At 27.8% G+C, this 17829-nt stretch overlaps 2 protein-coding genes across 3 annotated transcripts in view; one reads left to right on the forward strand and one right to left on the reverse strand.

The window, feature by feature from the left end:
• Positions 1-10631, forward strand: part of LOC119681341 (tumor necrosis factor alpha-induced protein 8-like protein) — a 29217-nt gene extending 18586 nt beyond the window's left edge. The window contains exons 1-4 of one of the 2 annotated variants that reach the window (XM_038094504.1): positions 7724-7794; positions 8244-8398; positions 8495-8632; positions 10296-10631. In XM_038094504.1, coding sequence (XP_037950432.1) covers positions 7731-7794; positions 8244-8398; positions 8495-8632; positions 10296-10571 — 633 coding nt within the window. In that variant the 5' untranslated portion in view covers positions 7724-7730 and the 3' untranslated portion in view covers positions 10572-10631. Of the gene's footprint in view, positions 1-7723; positions 7795-8243; positions 8399-8494; positions 8633-10295 lie in introns of those variants that run through there. The other variant, XM_038094505.1, reaches the window with a different exon arrangement.
• A 4579-nt stretch (positions 10632-15210) lies between these two features.
• On the reverse strand, positions 15211-16044 carry LOC119682417 (39S ribosomal protein L43, mitochondrial-like). Its single transcript, XM_038095853.1, has 3 exons — positions 15847-16044; positions 15677-15783; positions 15211-15616 (listed from the first exon to the last, which is right to left on the reverse strand). The coding sequence occupies exons 1-3, from the start codon at positions 15981-15983 to the stop codon at positions 15279-15281; spliced, it is 582 nt and encodes a 193-aa protein (XP_037951781.1). The 5' UTR covers positions 15984-16044; the 3' UTR covers positions 15211-15278.
• Positions 16045-17829: the final 1785 nt, after the last annotated feature.

The following is a 17829-nucleotide window of genomic DNA, read 5'->3' on the forward strand; positions in this document are numbered from 1 at the left end:
CCAAAAATGAGCGCGATCTGTCAGACAGTTCGTTTACGGCAGCTGTTGAAACCAGTTCACCTCAGTAGTGCGTTGCGAAAAAAACAATGGAAAAAAATATTGGACAAAGAGTTTGCATCAAATTTTGTGTTTCGAACGAAATTTCGTGTGCAGAATCGTTGCGAATGCTACAAAAGGCTTATGGGGAATCAGTTTTATCGAAAACTCAAGTTTATGAGTGGTACAAAGCCTTTCAGGACGGTCGTACGACCGTCGAAGACATTTCGCAACGCACTACTGAGGGGAACTGGTTTCAACAGCTGCCGTAAACGAACTGTCTGACAGATCGCGCTCATTTTTGGCATAGTAATTAAGGACAGTGCTGCCAAACTACATAAACTTAAAATATCGAAAAATATACAGCGCGCGAATTTTAAATGAGAATTTCCGAAAACTTTTCAGTCTTAATGTATGCTATTATATAAATTAAACGATTTACTTAATTTATACCTATTTCTCAAATATGGATGTCCTAGAATTATATGGGTCATCATGTAAAATAACATATGTTATTTTTTAACTTGTGTCTATGTTCTTTTCTGTACCTCCACTTGACGACAATATACTCTTAATATTGGAACTACTATATTCGTTCTATTACTTATTGATAAATTTTAGGGACGTATTTGATTTTAATAAAAATAAATAAAATAATAAAATAAAGTAAAATATTAGGATGTTCGTTTTGTTTGTTATATCACAAAACTTTCTTCCATGTCAACGAATATATCTTCATGTGTTAGCTCGCTTTTAGCATCTACACAATCGAGTGGATCAAATCTCCATTAAGGATTTAAAGAATTGCAAATTGTTATCAATTAGTTAATATTCATTGTGCACTAACTTACTAAGGAAATAGTATTCCATCTCATTTGTCAATATCCATCATTGGCTGGGATATGTTTCAAGATCCTTTCGATCACTTTTCTTATAAACGTGATGCACCTGTCATCTTATAAAATTGAGGATGTGGTCAAGTTTATAGACTTGCTAGGTTGGTTCACTACCACTTGAATGTGAGAGTCATGCTTTTCGTCGTTACTCGTGCGCTGACTACTGTGATCATTTTTGGAATCCTTTTCAGTTACGTATGAACAACATTAATCCGTGGTATCACAACGGACTGTTATTTGAGCTTAAATGGGTTTTGGGCACAAGGCTGCTACTCCAAGCTAACCTAAACTAACCTTACCTCGTTACTTCATGTATGACTATAAGAAAAATTAGGGATAAAAATAGCACTTGTCTACTTGTGAAGATAAGTTTCATCAGTGATCATTTTAATTGGAACTCCGACGTGTGGGGAATTTTTAATTCAAAACGGATGGAGATCTTACTAAAATGATATGGACGTATAAATAAAAGGAAACAAATTTAGAAATCAATGATATTTTTCGGGGATTCCGATGTTAGGATGATTTTTGATTAAAAACTGTTACAGAATGTAACAATCCTACAGGAACGATCTTACTGAACTAATTACAGAAAACCCATCGGCACATGCTGCTCTTTGATCAGTTATATTATTTTTTTTTTTTTTGAACTCAAAATATTTATAAAATATATATACTGATATTACGAAAACTTTAAGAGATATTCTTTGAACAATTATGTTATTTTTTCTGGCATTCTAGCTTTTGGGAAATGGTTACAGGTTATGCTAATCGACGAAAACGATATGGAAGCATTAGTAATGTAGAACCAATTAAGGCAGGTGATGCTTTAATTAGTGATATTATTTTTTTGATTAGGGTAAACTTTTATTAAAAACAGTTATAGAATAATGGTACTGATTTCACAAATATATTCTGAGATATTGCCAAATCAACAATAGAGAACGAAATCTGCTGTTCTTTAACATTATTGAGTAAACTTTCTCAAATAGTAAACAAGTTTGCAGTTCCCAAGCTCGAATAGGCTTTAAGTTTCTTTAAACCACGTCTTTTACTAACACTCGGGAGCGATAAATATCACTTACTGCTAGCTAGTTTAAGCTAACAATTTCGTACTACGAAGTCCGCGGCGCTTAGTTGGTGTTTTGTAGTTTGAAGAACGCAACTTTTTAAAAAGAGGTTTTTCGAACAGTAGTAAACTACAACAACAAAAATTCAATTTATATTATTTTAATGAATTGAATTTTTGGCTGTCCATACAGCTGTATCGAGTATTGTCAAATACTTGTTTTGGAAATAAACTTTTTAATATATCTTTTTTTCAATAAAATATTGAATTTCTTAAATAGTTAAAATAGTTCTTACTTATTTAAAATAAATTAAAAAATATTTAAATATCAAAATAAAAAATTTGAAATATTTTAATTTAAAAAAGGAGAAATGTTTTATAGTTTAAAAATGCAAAATATTTTCTCAAGTGTTAATTATTTTTTTAGAAAATACTAAATATCTGTTTTCTTGAAATTTATTATGAAAAAAAAAAAAACTGAATTTTCCAGACTTACTTTAGAGAAATATATCTACGATTCTAGACGTTAATTATATTACACACTCGCTTGAGTTATTAATATTTTAGCACCCAAGCAATATTAAGCAATTTCTTTCTACTAAAATCGTAGATACTGTACTGCATTGGATAGATAATTTACTGCATTTGTTCATACATAGACAATAGCAGCTATTAGTCAAGCTAATAATAGCCACATGGTATTGCATAGCCTGCATAGCCACGAGTGCATATATATAACCAAAGGGTGAATTACAAAATTATAACAAAGAAATTATGCATTATGCAATATTGTTTCTAAAATATTTTCTTAAAGATATCTCTACTTTTCCACAAGGAAAATTGATTCGTTAGACTCATTTTTACTGCGTGGCTACCTCTTTTAAATGAAATCTTCCTCATTCACTTTTGTTGTTTTTGCCGCGCACAGTTGAAATCTTTTGCACCTGCCTTTGAAACTGGCACGATCCAGCTGTTTCGGGCACAAACCGCAAGTGAATGAAATGTCTTTTAATCCTACATATTTTTTTTCGATTTTTTATACATACAATGTTTTGTACTGAAAAGTATTTGTGTTGCATTTTAAGATTTTAGGATTTTTAATAATAATAAATTTTAGTTTTAATATCTGATTCTGCTACATTCAAGCTGCTTATCCTAACCATAAAAATAGATTTGTGATATATAATATATACATATTTTTCATCTACAGATATTGGTTTTGGGTTTTTTGTTTGTTTTTTCAATGAATATGGGTCAAAATCGTAAATACAATTTAAGTTTTGCTTACATTTGCTATTTTTGGCACAAAAATCCTTTTAGTTTGAGTTATTTTTCCCATTGAATGAATGACAATATTTGGAGAAGTAAAAATTTTACTACTAAAAACTATTATGACAATAGATTTGTGTTTGGGAATTTATTAAAGTTCTATAAAATAAAATATTTAATAAATTTTTGTGGAGAGGTTTCAAAAACTAGATAACAACAACAACAATTATTTTTTTATATATTATCTTAATGAATTGAATTTTTGGAAACCATACAGACCATGTTACGAGTATTGCCAAATACCCATCATCAGTGGTGTTGGAATTACTTCATATATTTAATTATTCGTAAATATCTTTTTGAGACTGCAAGTAACAAGGGTTGAAGTTGTACCCTGCCAAATTTGAAGCGCTCAGAGTCAGCGTTCATTAGCCAACTGACCTAAATTTTTATATAGTAAAAAGACATATAATAAAATTTTCATCTTTTTAAAATGTTTTTAAAAATATTAAACCTTAACCTCATTTACTGATTCTTCATTAAATCTTCGGTATGACACATATTACTATATCAAAAAAAGTACCAGACACTAGTCAATGAAGCATAAAATACGCATTGTTTACTAAAATTTATTGTATTTTAATGGTAAAATACGTTTCTTACCAAATAAAGTATTTACGCCAATGAATAACCCAAACATCAAAATATTTTTTAACGCATTATTTGAAATCAAGGTTTATAAAAGTCTCGGTACTTTTTTGACAGAATATATATGGTGACAGTGCATACCTATATGATTTATGGAGAGGAGTAATATCCTTTAAACGGTAAATATCAAAATTCCATTCTGATAATTAATTTACAGCTATGGTTCCCAACCGGTGGTTCACGAGATATTTAAAAATAGTCCGTGAATCAAATTTAACAGGTATAGATACATATATTGTAGTTCGTTCACTGAGACCTCACTTATTAAAAAATATACCTATTATATAGTCTATATAATTTTCTTATGCACTTATACAATTTATTATATGGTACATTATATTACATAAAAATAATCTTACAGTTATTCTTAAACTTTGTAGACTCTACTAAAAAAAATATCATAGTAGTTCTTGATCCAAAAAATATTGGGAACCACTAGTTTACATGTTAATGTAGTTTTTGTGACTGTATTTTTATAAACAATAGATAAAACAAATTTCATATCTTGGTTAAACATAGATGAAGAATAATACTTTTAAAGCGGAGCAATGGCTTGATAAGCATTGTAAAAACTCTGTTCTAGTGATATCAACTATTACTAGCTTGTTTAAGCTTTCCTAAAGGTTCAAGAGGGTTTCAAACCTTCGACTTTTTCCCTTGTACAGAAACACAATGGGCCAATAACCTAAAGGGGATCCTTTTTGGATCGCCGGTACAACCTAACTAACCTCCAAACTTCTTAAATTTAAAGGCAATCTATAAACACCGAATATATTAAATACACTAGTCGCTTTAATATAAATCAGCTGCTGTTCCGGAAAACAGAAAAAACTCCACAAAATAGTTTTGAAAAACCAAAAAAGTTTTGTGAGATAAATGAGACCGTAAAGACATCGGAAGATATAGTGTTTACTATGTCAGCTACTTGTAAATTTGTTTATGCGTACTTCTGTAAGCGTTTGCTTACAGCGAACCAGAGTCAACAAGTCTCGAGTCGTAGCAAATAATAATTAAGCTAAAACAATAACAATTAAAATCACATTTCCATCCACTGTAATCTCCAGAACTGGACCTGGGTTACAACTAGTTTTCTTTACAAACATCAAAAATAAGTTGCAGAGGGAAAAAATTGACTTAATGAAGAAGTGATTACAGAAATTACGGCCTACCATACTTTAAGATCAAACCATATCGTTCTACTATGATCTCAAGAACACTTTGCTTGTTGTTTAGACGGCGATACTGATCATGTTACAACCATATAAAACATTTTACTAAACACATGTGAACATGTCTATTTCTCATGATTTAACACACCTCTATTTTTCAACTATTATTCCACCGACAAGTTATGTACTTGCAAAGCTTATTGCACATCCATCTCTATATTCATTTTCCAAAACAACTAATCACTTCCGTTCCTTCTACATATTATATATATTTATCATATTATAACATGAATGATATGTATTTTCTTTGTAATATTATTAATGCTGTTTTCTTGTACTTAATGGGTGTCACATTAAGTGCTTTTATTTTCCATTTAATATTTTTAAGTCTAGTACATGCCGACCGGCATTCGTTTCGTAAAAAATTAAATTAGTTTATTCTGTTTGCCACGTGTCAACAATGAATGCATTTGTTTGTAATGAGTTGAATATGTAAAATTCTAATAATGTATTAAAATGCATTTTACAATGACGTAAAAGGAATTTGATATTCTAGAGTTGGAAACAATAAGTTACTAAGCAGCTAGTAAAGTGCAATTCAGGTCACGTGGTCTGAGATGTACCTTTTAGTTCTGGTTGTTGGTTACGAATGCTTATTAGATAAATTAGCATCATCATTTTGTTGCGAGTTACAATCATTTAGAATCTATACTTTATTATTAACAAGTCCTTATGATTAAAATAATTAATGGATTATTGAAAGAATACAGTCTACCATAAGTCGGAAAAGTCACAAGACATTTTAGCATTCTACCACAAAATTTAATTATTTTCCAGTTGTGATCACAAAAGTGAATTCGAAATAGAATTCAATTAGCTTGAATATGTATTTGCCTGCCAAATCGTTTTATATTTGCTCTTACTTACTAAGTTGATCTTTACGGACAAGTTTATCCATGACTACTTACAGTAGTCTTTGTCAGATAACTTGCTTTGTGGTTTGCTGTCGCCAGTTGATAAAACCGAGTGACATTAATTCGCTCATTCCTGATTCTATTATTTAAAGTGCGAATGTCGTATACGGCGTTCTAGAGTAGTTCACTTTATTATTCGAAGGGTCTTCACTACGCTTACGAAGTCCACGTAGACAGAAAGTATTTTATTTTATCTTCTCCTACATTATTTTGCTTGTTTCTCTAACAGCTGAAAACAGCTGTACTGGCGGCCAACAAAAGTGTTTCAGACGACATACTCTAGCAGTGATGATACGATTCAGGTCTAACGTTCAAGTTATATTTTGAACATTGTTACATTCAACTTAAGATAAATATGTATATATCACATTAAGATATTATAAAGATATTAAGATATATACTACTGAAATCATGTTTCGTGTCGAACGCTGAGGAATGTTCCTTTCAATTCTAATAGAACACGTAAACAGCTTCTACTTGTAAAATCAAAAGTGATCTAAAATCAAAAAAGAAAAATTGTGTGTCAATTTATTTTTCTATGGTGAGTTGCAAATCAGGTCTATTAGGTTTAATCAGCTGATTTACAATTAGATTGAGCCTTTCGCATAGTTTTTTTGAGAGAAAGTTTTAGTGGTTTGCAAGTTCTCCGTTTTTGTGAATAGGGCAAAACATATGTAGATCCCAATTATAAGAACATGGATTCATTCGACTAGATTTAGAAAATGTCAACAAGCCATCAATTAATACAACTTTCATGTTTTTGAATCGCGTTAAGAACTGACTTTTAGTGGTATATAACAGAATAATATATTTTACACATCTAATGTCATGATATGCTCTCTGATAACCAATACTCTACGATGCTCCGTAGAGATATCAGTCTTGTCGTAGACTTACTCACAGGGCATAGCAGAAGAAACCATGCTAGAAGTTTGTATCTCTCTTTTAATTATATCTGTCGCATAGCAGAAGAAGCCATGCTAGAAGATTATATCTCTCTTTTTATTATATCTGTCGCAGTTGTGAAGAGGACAATGAAAGTGCCTCTCAACTGCTTTGCTCTTCCCTAGCATATGCGCGACGCCGCATTAATTTATCTGTTACCAAAAATATTTACTTCTGTTAAATACAGTTTTAGTAATATAATATTATGAGTATTAGGAGTAACATCCCTACTCTAGGGGCTACATTTTTTGAAGATCTTGGTCAACTGCAAGACGTCTCATTAAAAAGTCTTTTAAGCTTTGCCAAAGGTTCAAGATGATTTTAAACCTCTGCGTTTTTCTCTTATAGGCAGTAAATCTAAGTGGATCTGAATGGACCGTCGGTCCAACATAACATAACCCAACGCTCTAATATATATAAAGTATTCTTTTCAAAACGATACGCTTATATACATATTTCTGATTTTTAAAAACAATTAATTTTGAGGTATTTTTTAGATACAGATATTTCCTTAATATTTTATTAAAATCTGTTGTTATTATGTTCGTTGTTATTTAATATATGTTATGTTTATATATACAAGTTCTAGACTCTTTTAATACTTATAAATTCTCTTTTAAAAATTAATGCTACCAATTAAAATGAAAAAAAAAGGATATTAAATATGGCTGCAGAAGGTTTACGTCAGTGTTTACTACTATGGAGTGTTGATTATTGGAACTTGGATGGTAAGACAGGATTTGAACCAACGTTTTATTGATTCTTGTTTTAATTAATGTTGTAAAATTTATTTTCTTAAGAAAGTTCTTCGATTTATTTTCCACCTTTTCTATATAATTTATTTGCCCGAAATTTATATTTTATTATAATTTTCTAACATATCTCAGGATATCTAATATATATTACTCTTATTTCTGCAATATGAATATTATTATTGCACTTATAAAAATCTTCTTGGGTTCGTATATTTTTTCTTCAATAGATATGCACATTGATTTTTGAATCATCCATAATTTATATCAACTTTCCAATCAAGTTTTCGATATTATTTTTTATCCTTTTATGTTTTTTACAATTTTATTGTGTGTTTGTTTTTCAAATTTCGTATTCTGTGATTTACATATTTGCTCTGTGATTTCCTATTTCTGATTCATTTATGAATTTTTTATATTCACAGTGATGGCTGACACTGCTTTCAAGTCACGCGATATCGGCTTGCGTGCACAGAAGAAAATCCTTTCACGGATGGCAACAAAAAATATTGCGAAGACTTTTATTGACGGCACCACAGCTTCGATATTAGACAATTTATATCGTTTGTGCAAAACACACGTAAGTTTTTTAAAACACTCACATACATACACATGTGCCATAGTTGGTGATAAATTTTATATATATATATATGTATAATTTTTTTTATTTTTATAGACTGGAAATAAAGTTAAAGCTGAGAAGTTAATAAAAAATATTATTAAAATTGTTATTAAAATTGGTGTACTACATCGAAACAATCAATTCAGTTCGGAAGAGCTTAAAGACGCTGAAATATTTAAGAGGAAGTTTCAGGTAAGTGTAAAATGAAAAATGAATATTAAATATACAAGACATGAATAGCAAACTATCAGTATTTACTGAGAAGTAAAAGGAGAGAGTGGGAGAATAAGAGAGACGTAGTAGGAGAGGTGGAAAAACAGGAAGACAGATAGCGAGTGATAAAGAGAGAGAAAGTAATAAAAAGAGGGAAAGAGTAATAAAGAGAGAGAAAGTGATAAAGAGAGAGAGAGAGAGTAATAAAGAGAGAGAGTAGTAAAGAAAAAGAGTAATAAAGAGAGAGAAAATGATAAAGAGAGAAAGAGAGAGTAATAAAGAGAGAGAGTAGTAAAGAAAGATAGTAGTAAAGTAATAAAGTGAAAGAATAATAAAGAGAGAGAGAGTAAAAAAGAAAAAGAGAAAGTAATAAAGAGAGAGAATAATAAAAAAGAATAGAGTAAGAAAGAGAGAGAGAGTAATAAAGAATGAGAGTAATAAAGAGAGAGAATAATAAAGAGAGAGAGAATAAAAAGGAGAAAGAGAGAGTAATAAAAAAAATAGAGTAATAAGGAGATAAAGACTAATAAAGAGATATAGAGAGAGAGAGTAATAAAGAAATACAGAGAGAGAGAGAGAGAAAGAAAGAGAGAGTAATAAAGAATGAGAAAGTAATAAGACGAAAGAGAGAGCAATAAAGAGAAAAAGAGAGAATAATTAATAATTGGAAGAGAGTGTAATGAAGAGGAAGAGAGCAGTAAAGAATTGAGAGAGAGAGAGAGAGAGCAAGAGAGACAGTAATAGAGACAAAGTAATAAAGAGAAACACAGTAATAAAGAGAGAGAGCGTAGTAAAGGGAGAGAGAGAGTAATAAAGAGACATAAAGTAACAACGAGAGAGAGGCGATAAAGAGTACAACTATAACAACAATAATTTGAAAATTATGATCTATATGGTCTACACTATAAAAAATACTGTCAAAAAATATTTTCTAGTGTATCTCTCCTTGGCACAATTTTAGTTATGCCCCTGCTGTGTAGAATTGTTATTGATATAGAATATGGTACTGCGGTCGTCAGATCTATTGTACCCTGGGAACTATTCTATAGGAGAGATTAAAGCTAATCGTAAGCCAATTTAACCTTAACAGCTTGATGACAAAATATAATTTGGAGAAGATCCAAAATAAAAATAAATCGATGTGAATAATCTTTCTATTCAAGGATTCAAGGCAATTTTGAGATTATGGAAGCTCACTCTCTATAGCGTTTTGTTGCCATTACAAAATGGGAATTTTTTTTATGTGAGATATAACTTAAAACACACTATATTCTTCCACTTGACTATATTCATGTGGAAATGAGTTAATAAGCAGCGCTAATTATGTGCTACAATTATAAATGTTTAGAAAAGATATGCCAAATTGGAGCTATAAACTGAACTTTCTACGATGTTTCCATTACGATTAATTGAATAATATTATATTGTGTTATTAATGCCGTACAATTTTATTTCAAATTAAATTAAATTGTGTTTATTTTCTCCCAATGAAGTCCTGAACCTCCTAAAACATTTTATATATTCTACGCTCAATCTAAAAATCGGCGTCCATTTAGTTTATTTAAAAATTAAAAATATCATTCTATCACTATGTTTTTCAACTTAAATATATTATAAACTTATTTATTATTTTTATTTTTAGAATACTCAACTATCCATCATATCGTTTTACGAAGTCGAATACAGTTTCGATCTGCCATATCTACAAAAATCTATAACTGAATCACATGCCGCCCTCAAGTCAATTGTACAGCGACACCTCACCGAAAAATCGTTAAACCGCATTGACGAAGTTTTCGAATTCTTCAGTGATGCAACGTTACTAGAAACTGCATTTAAACCAGACTCACCATATCGTGAATTAATGGGCAAAATTGTGGCCGATATAAATACTGCCATGGATACTGGAGACATGTAAAAAAATGTTCTATTAAGCAACAACAACAACAACTAAGTTTAAATTGAATTTAAACAATATACCAAAAATTATTAATAATAATAAAATAATTAAAATACTGTTAATTAAGCTAACATAACTTTTGAATATTTTTTTAATGGTGATAAATTATTATTTATAAAAATATAATATAAAATATTTTAAAATAAATTTCAAAAATAATAATTACAATATAAACTATATAATATATAACATTTATGAAAAGTTGCTTAAAATTCAAAACGTCCTGTTTTTAGTTTATAACTAAAAACGATTTAATAGGTTATGCAAATATTTTTTTATTAATTAAATATAAAAATCTATATACTATATTATATTGTGTATTAAAATATATAAACACAAAGGCACAATTTTTTCAATATACATATATCAAAGAAAAGGCTAATGTAGTTGAATCAATTAAAATGTTGTTATTATTATAATTTATAGTTTAAGACGAATGATTTTCTCAGTGAACAACAAAAAAAAACAAATTATATTGTATCGAATTTGTTATTTTTAAAGAGAAAAAAACAACTGTTTGGTACTGTATTTATATTTTAAAAGTATTAATCACAATTAAAGCTGTAACTATTTGTACTTTTGTAACTTAATCCTTTTATATATGTATTTAAGTATAAGATGGCAATTATGTATTAGAAGTGTTGTTATAGCATAATTTTTTTATATTGAAATTTCAACTGTTATACAAAATAATTTTTATTATACGAAATTTTTTATTTTATTTTGTCTATTAATATAAAATTAATTTAATTAGCATCGAAAATCAAAAAATAACTAAACCGCCGTTACGTTTTTGACCACCAATATTTTATATATAAAAGTAGCGATTTTTATAACAATTTTATAAAAAAAAACCACAATCAAAATTAAAATTCACATTAAATGGCATTTGTACTTAAATTAATTTTATTTAATTTAAATATGAAAATTTAAAAAATAAGATCTCATTAATATATCCTCAATGATATTTCGTGCTATAACAACAACAGGCTTCAAACTATATAAATTTTAACTAAATGTACTATGTAAACTTTATATATCAATACACTTATATCACAATATTATTTACTTAAAAATTTTTCACTTTTTTTAACAATTTATTCTGTACTTTAAATGCAACTTAGCAAAATCTATTATATTTATTTATTAAATTAATATTAGTAAAATTAGTTAAGAGAGGAACTTTGAATGATATTAAAAACAATTATTTTATAAAAATAATAATTCAAAATAGTAACAAATGTTTGGACCAAAAAAAGTATATATATGTATACATATATATACACAACAAAAAAATATATAAACGTGCATTTATTGTATAAAGTGAGCATGTTAACGTATGATATTAAATTATTATATTATATATAATATACGGTATGTTCTTAAATAAAAATAAACTCTTTGTTTAATTAAAAACTTGTTACCTAAAAAAAATTTTTTTTACTCTTTGTCACTTACAAAAACTAAAGCCGAAAATAATTTTTATTTCACTTAAAGTCTTTAATTTTTTTTGTTTTAATATTAAAATATCAATAAATATTTCCTCTCTTTATTCAGTATATGCGCTTATATATTAAAAATCTTAAATGCGGTGAGAGTAGTGAGTTAAAGTTTTAAGAACTTAAAACCTTTTTGCACACCATTAAAATAAGAATTAAATAAATCTAAAATAGTTTTGCAAATTGATTTTGCTAAGGATTTATAAATACCAAATTGTGTAATTAATTTAAGAAAAGCATTCCAAAGCACTTCTTGCACCGCGTTGACAACTAAAAGCATATAAAGAATTAACACATATCTATTGTATTAACTTATTTTATATACACTCTGTTATATTAAGAAAAATAATTTACAATGTTCTTTTTTGTTTTTGTGTATTATTGTTGTTAAAAATATATTATTTTTTAAGTTTTCAAAAAAAAATTCTTTTAATTACATTTTATTATAATAAAATTGATTGATTTAATTTTAAATAATTAAATGTTTTAATGACCAAAAGAAATTTTTTAAAAATAATTATTTAACGGGCTAATTGGTCAGTTATTAAATAATGATCAATTATTTAAAAAAAAAAATTTATTATTTAGTTTTATAAGATTTTTATTGTCCAATATTTCGACTATAATAGATTATTCATTTTAAATTTCATTTTTACAATATGATGTATCTTAAATTAATATATAAATAAATATAAAAATAAATATAATTAAAATAGCGACTGTGACACGATATCGTCCGTCGATTATAGTCGAAATATTGAACAATAAAAAAATTTTTTTTTTTAAAAATAGATCATAATTTAATAACTGACCAATAAGCCCGTAAAATAATTATTTTTAATTTTAAATTTAATTTAAAATCAAATATTACAAAAGAAATAATTTTTTGAATAGAAAATCTTCGAACAGTAGTGAAATACAACAATACTGTGTTTTTTATATAAAATAATAAAAAAATTTGCATAATAATAACATCTTTCTAAAAAGAATTGTACTGAAAACTGACGGCGAGAATTATAATTAGTTAATTACATTTTTATATAGCTTTGGTTTATGTTTTTTTTTTATACATCAAAGCATTCGAAAATATTGTTGAAAAATTAACGGAATTACAAGTTAGAATAACAACAAATGTAATGTTGGTGAATTTGTTGGTGAACATTAATAACAATTTAATAAATTAAAAACAATAGAAAATAAATATGGCGTTGGATTTGATTAATAAACGTGACTGCATACGGTTATACCTTATTTCTTATAGTCTAAAAAATTATTTACGAATCATTAAATCAATAGAATATTACCAAAGACTACTGATGATAAGTATTGGACAAAACTCAAAACAGTCTTTCTTGGCGTATGGTCACCCAAACTGCGTTTGGATTTTTGAGTATGGTCATCCAATAACTTAATATATTAAAAAATAAAAAATTTGTTGTAATTAACTACTGTTCAAATCATCTTCCCATTCAATAAATAATTTAAATAAATATTTAAATTAAATCAAAAAAAAATTTAATGAAATTATTATGTTATCTTAAAAATATACAATTATTTTTCTTAAAACTTTCTTCTCTTAAACTTTTCTATGTATTCATTTATATATTAATTATTTGCATAATCATAAAAGTACTATTATGATATATTTATTAATATTTTATATACACGTATTTAAGTTATACAGTCTTATTTTAAGTCTTTTTTTTTAGGGATAAATGTGTTAGTTGAAATTTGTTAATTTAATAAATAAAAGCAATGAAAATAAAATCAATTTTGTTATAAATAATATTATACACTGCAAATCAGAAGTTTAGAGATAGCATATGCTAAATTCTGCTAATAAAATACTGAAACAAAAAAACAAATTGAAGAGAAAAGTATAGTAATATAAATAATAATTTATATAAAACATAATTAATTTTGTTATTATAAAAATAATTAATTGACTTCTGTCGCATTATAGTTAAATGCATTGATCAAAAAAGTGCATAAGTTAATGATATTTACAATTGAAAAATGCCTTAAAAGTTGTGTTTGACAACACCGTAACAAAAGACCGTTTAAGGTTTGAGTGACCACATCAGTTTCCAATTGTGATGGTTCTAAAACGCAGGCTATATCGGATCCGACCATCCTCAATAATAATAAGTGGTTAATAAAAATCACTTCAACAGAAATAACAAAACAGGTCAACTTAGACAATTTTTTATAGAGTACAAGCCTGGGTGAAGGCGGAAAAATTATGCCATTTTAATAGGGCAGCTACAAAGTTTATATATGCGTCATTATCATTAACCCAGAATTATCAACAATGTGATTTAATTTTAATTAAGAAAAAAGTATTTATTGAGCAAATTGTTCCTTTCTTATTACATTTTTATAATATCAGACAATATTTTCCGATCTTTTTTCAAAATGCAAACTTGTTGTCTAAAATATGCATGACATATAGCAAAATATATATTTATAAAACTTATTAGTGGATAAACTTAATCATTATACTTTAGTATTGGTCATTGGCGTGTAGGAACTCACGCAGAGAAACTGCGCATTCTCCATAACCCACACTGCATAAGTTGTAGAAACCCGCAGGAGAAAGAAACCATAACATATTTTCTCTGTGAATGCCCGGCTTTAGCGTCCAGAAGATATTGGTTCTCAGGAAGATACTTCTTTGATAGTTTATCAGATTGTTCATCGGTGAATACGAAAGACATATTAAATTACTTAAATTCGGCGGGATGGATTTAGTCTCTACTTTTCTAAACTAGGGTTCTTGCGAGAAAGGTAGTAGCAAAACACGAAAATTCACTAATTGAGGTACATGAAAGTTATATATTATAAGTAATCTTTTTTGGAAGAAGCATATATATATAAGTCTGAAGAGATGATGATTTATAGGGCAGAGAAATTATTATTTGTCAATGATCCTTTATATTACATTTACTAAAATATAGCGATTAAAATTGGAAGAATTTAAGCATTTTCGTAGCTTACACATGACATTAAGGTACTGGATATGCCTTTCCAACAGTTAACCGATTGTATTTGAATTTTTTTGGTAAACTAAATTTTTATGGCATGAAAAAATATTACAATTTAAATGTTTAATAAAGTTTTTTAGCTTCTGTATTTAAATACACTACATATTTTAAGTTATAATAAATTATTCTGCACGTTTGTCAGTCAAGACTTTTTCTGCTGTACTTTCGCTATCAGCAAGTTTTTGTTTTTTGAATAATTCAATTAGTTTCTCTGTTGCCGATTGTTCAATATCTAAAGGTTGTGATGCTTCTTTATTAGGATAACTTGTGAAATTTTGTTCAGGATGGCGTAAAGTGAATGGTGTCCATGGACCTTGTATAGAAGGTACATCAGTATGCCACATTTTACGCAACCTCAGTGAACTCGATGAGCCATTTTGTGTTTTGAAAAGTTGCACCCACTTCGATATTTCTTCTTTGTTTAAATTTCGGCAACTAAGCCATTCGCGATCACCATTTACTAAAAAAAATTTTGATTTATAACAATTGAATAGTAATTTATTTATAGATTTATATTTACAATATTCTCCAACCAAAACAGGGGTACGGTGACGTCTAGGCTTTACATACACAACGACGCCAGGATTCTCTTTGGCAAAATCAATTAAATGATTTTCAATAAATTCTCTATGGAAATGTATAAGTAAAATTTTTATTTAAAAATTATTGATAAGTGATTACAAAACAAACCTCATGCCTTTGCTGGAGCCATTATTTTTACAGAATTTTAACGTAATTCTCTGCAGTTGGCAGACGTAACGTCCTATACCATTTTGTAAAGGCGCACGGGGAAATCCTGATTTCATAAACAAATGACTATTCGACATTTTAATTTATGATATATTTTTATGAATATGGAAAGTTCAATTTATTAGCAAATTATCAAAACAAAATAACATAACCAATAAAAATAAAACACAGAAAAAATCAGGGTTGTTGAATGTGGTGAGTAAATTTAAATAATTTGGAATATAACAAGCTGTAAAGAAATTTGTTATAAACTGATTATGTCTATATAAGTATTGATTTCCTTAAAAAATATATTAAAAATAATTACCGAAATAAATTTGTTTCAGTTTTAATTTTGTTTTAAAGTCAATCATGATGAAAAAACTTAATTTAATTTGTCTATTTTCTATTTTAATAAAAAGTTAATATGTACTACCAAACGAATTTTGAATTGTAAAGCGAACACACAAAATAATTTGCTTTATTGTTTTTACTTGAAAACGTTTTTGTATTTTAGTTGTAACATAATCTCCTTTTCTCAAGCGGTATTTAGTGTTTTTATTCTCATTTTTTCATTTATTCTATTTTTCTCGAACGGATCTATTATATATCTAATCTTTCAAGTGAAAATATAGTAAAGTTAAATATTAAGATAAAATTGATTTTTCTTCTTAAATAAGAATTTTACGCACAAAGCATGAAAGGTTTGTAATAAATATATATTGAACTAAATATTTTTATTGCCAATAATTTTAATTGAAATAAAAAATTTTTTATTATTATGTATTAATTTTAATCTTAATTATACCTATGGATATTTTTAATTGTATTAAAACAATATGTGTGGAATATTTTACATGTTGAGCACTGAATTGGAATCTAAAAGCTGCATGCCGAAACTTGTGAAATCGTAAAACAGCATAAAACTAATTGCAAACAATCGTACGAGATGAAAATGCATCAATAAGGCTGTATGCTTCTCAACGAGATAAAGGATTTAACAACAATACCAACATTTTACATGTTAGACAGAAATATAAGTGCTCATCAATTCTTTATATTATTTAAGTATTACTTAACCTTTCTTGGCAATAATAGAATGACAATTTGCTTTCACAAACAAATAACTAAATTGGTATTATGTTTCCATATGTCTCATTTATATGTCTCATAAAGAGATTTCATATATATAAACTCATTATGAATAAATCAACCAATATAAGGCGAAAAATGTCGAATGCAACCTTTGAGTATAAACAGTGGCGTCGCTAGGCGTCAGCGATGTCGGCGACCGCCGACGGCATCCGCCCCGCAGGGGCCTCGCAAAAAGTTACCGATTGTGGATTCTAAGCACTTAATAAATATTTTGAACAATGTGGTTTGATAATGGCATTAACTTTATTTGAAGTATTCCCGAATGTTTATATAGTAACCAGATTCACGTTCACAGTTCCAGTCAGTATAGCTTCGACGGAAAGAAGCTACTCAAAGTTAAAAGACGTGATTAAGACGTACTAGAAAAGTATGAAGATCCAAGAGAGACTATCTCCATTGGAAATTCTATAAACTGAAGCAAAAATAGCAGCTGGCGCAAATTATGATATAATTTTAAAAAAAATTGAGTGAGGCTAAAAGTAGGAAAATTCATTTATTTTAATTTGATTAGCAATAAAACTTTCAACAATGTAACTTGAAAGTTTACAACTGAGTTATAAAGGGGGCCTCGCAATTCTGTGTCGCCGACGTGCAGAGTTGGTCAAGCTCCGCCACTGAGTATAAATTTCTTTACAAGGAAATTACGAAAATTTGAAGTATTTGTTATATGTTTTATATGTAAAATGTAAATACACAAGCTATTTCACAGCTTATGTCAAATGAAACAACGCAATATTAACTACATTAACATAATCAGTTTTTGCTGCAGTGGAAACATGTTTAACTTAT

This window comes from Teleopsis dalmanni, chromosome 2 (genome assembly GCF_002237135.1).
Source record: "Teleopsis dalmanni isolate 2A chromosome 2, ASM223713v2, whole genome shotgun sequence".
Lineage (NCBI taxonomy): Eukaryota > Metazoa > Arthropoda > Insecta > Diptera > Diopsidae > Teleopsis > Teleopsis dalmanni.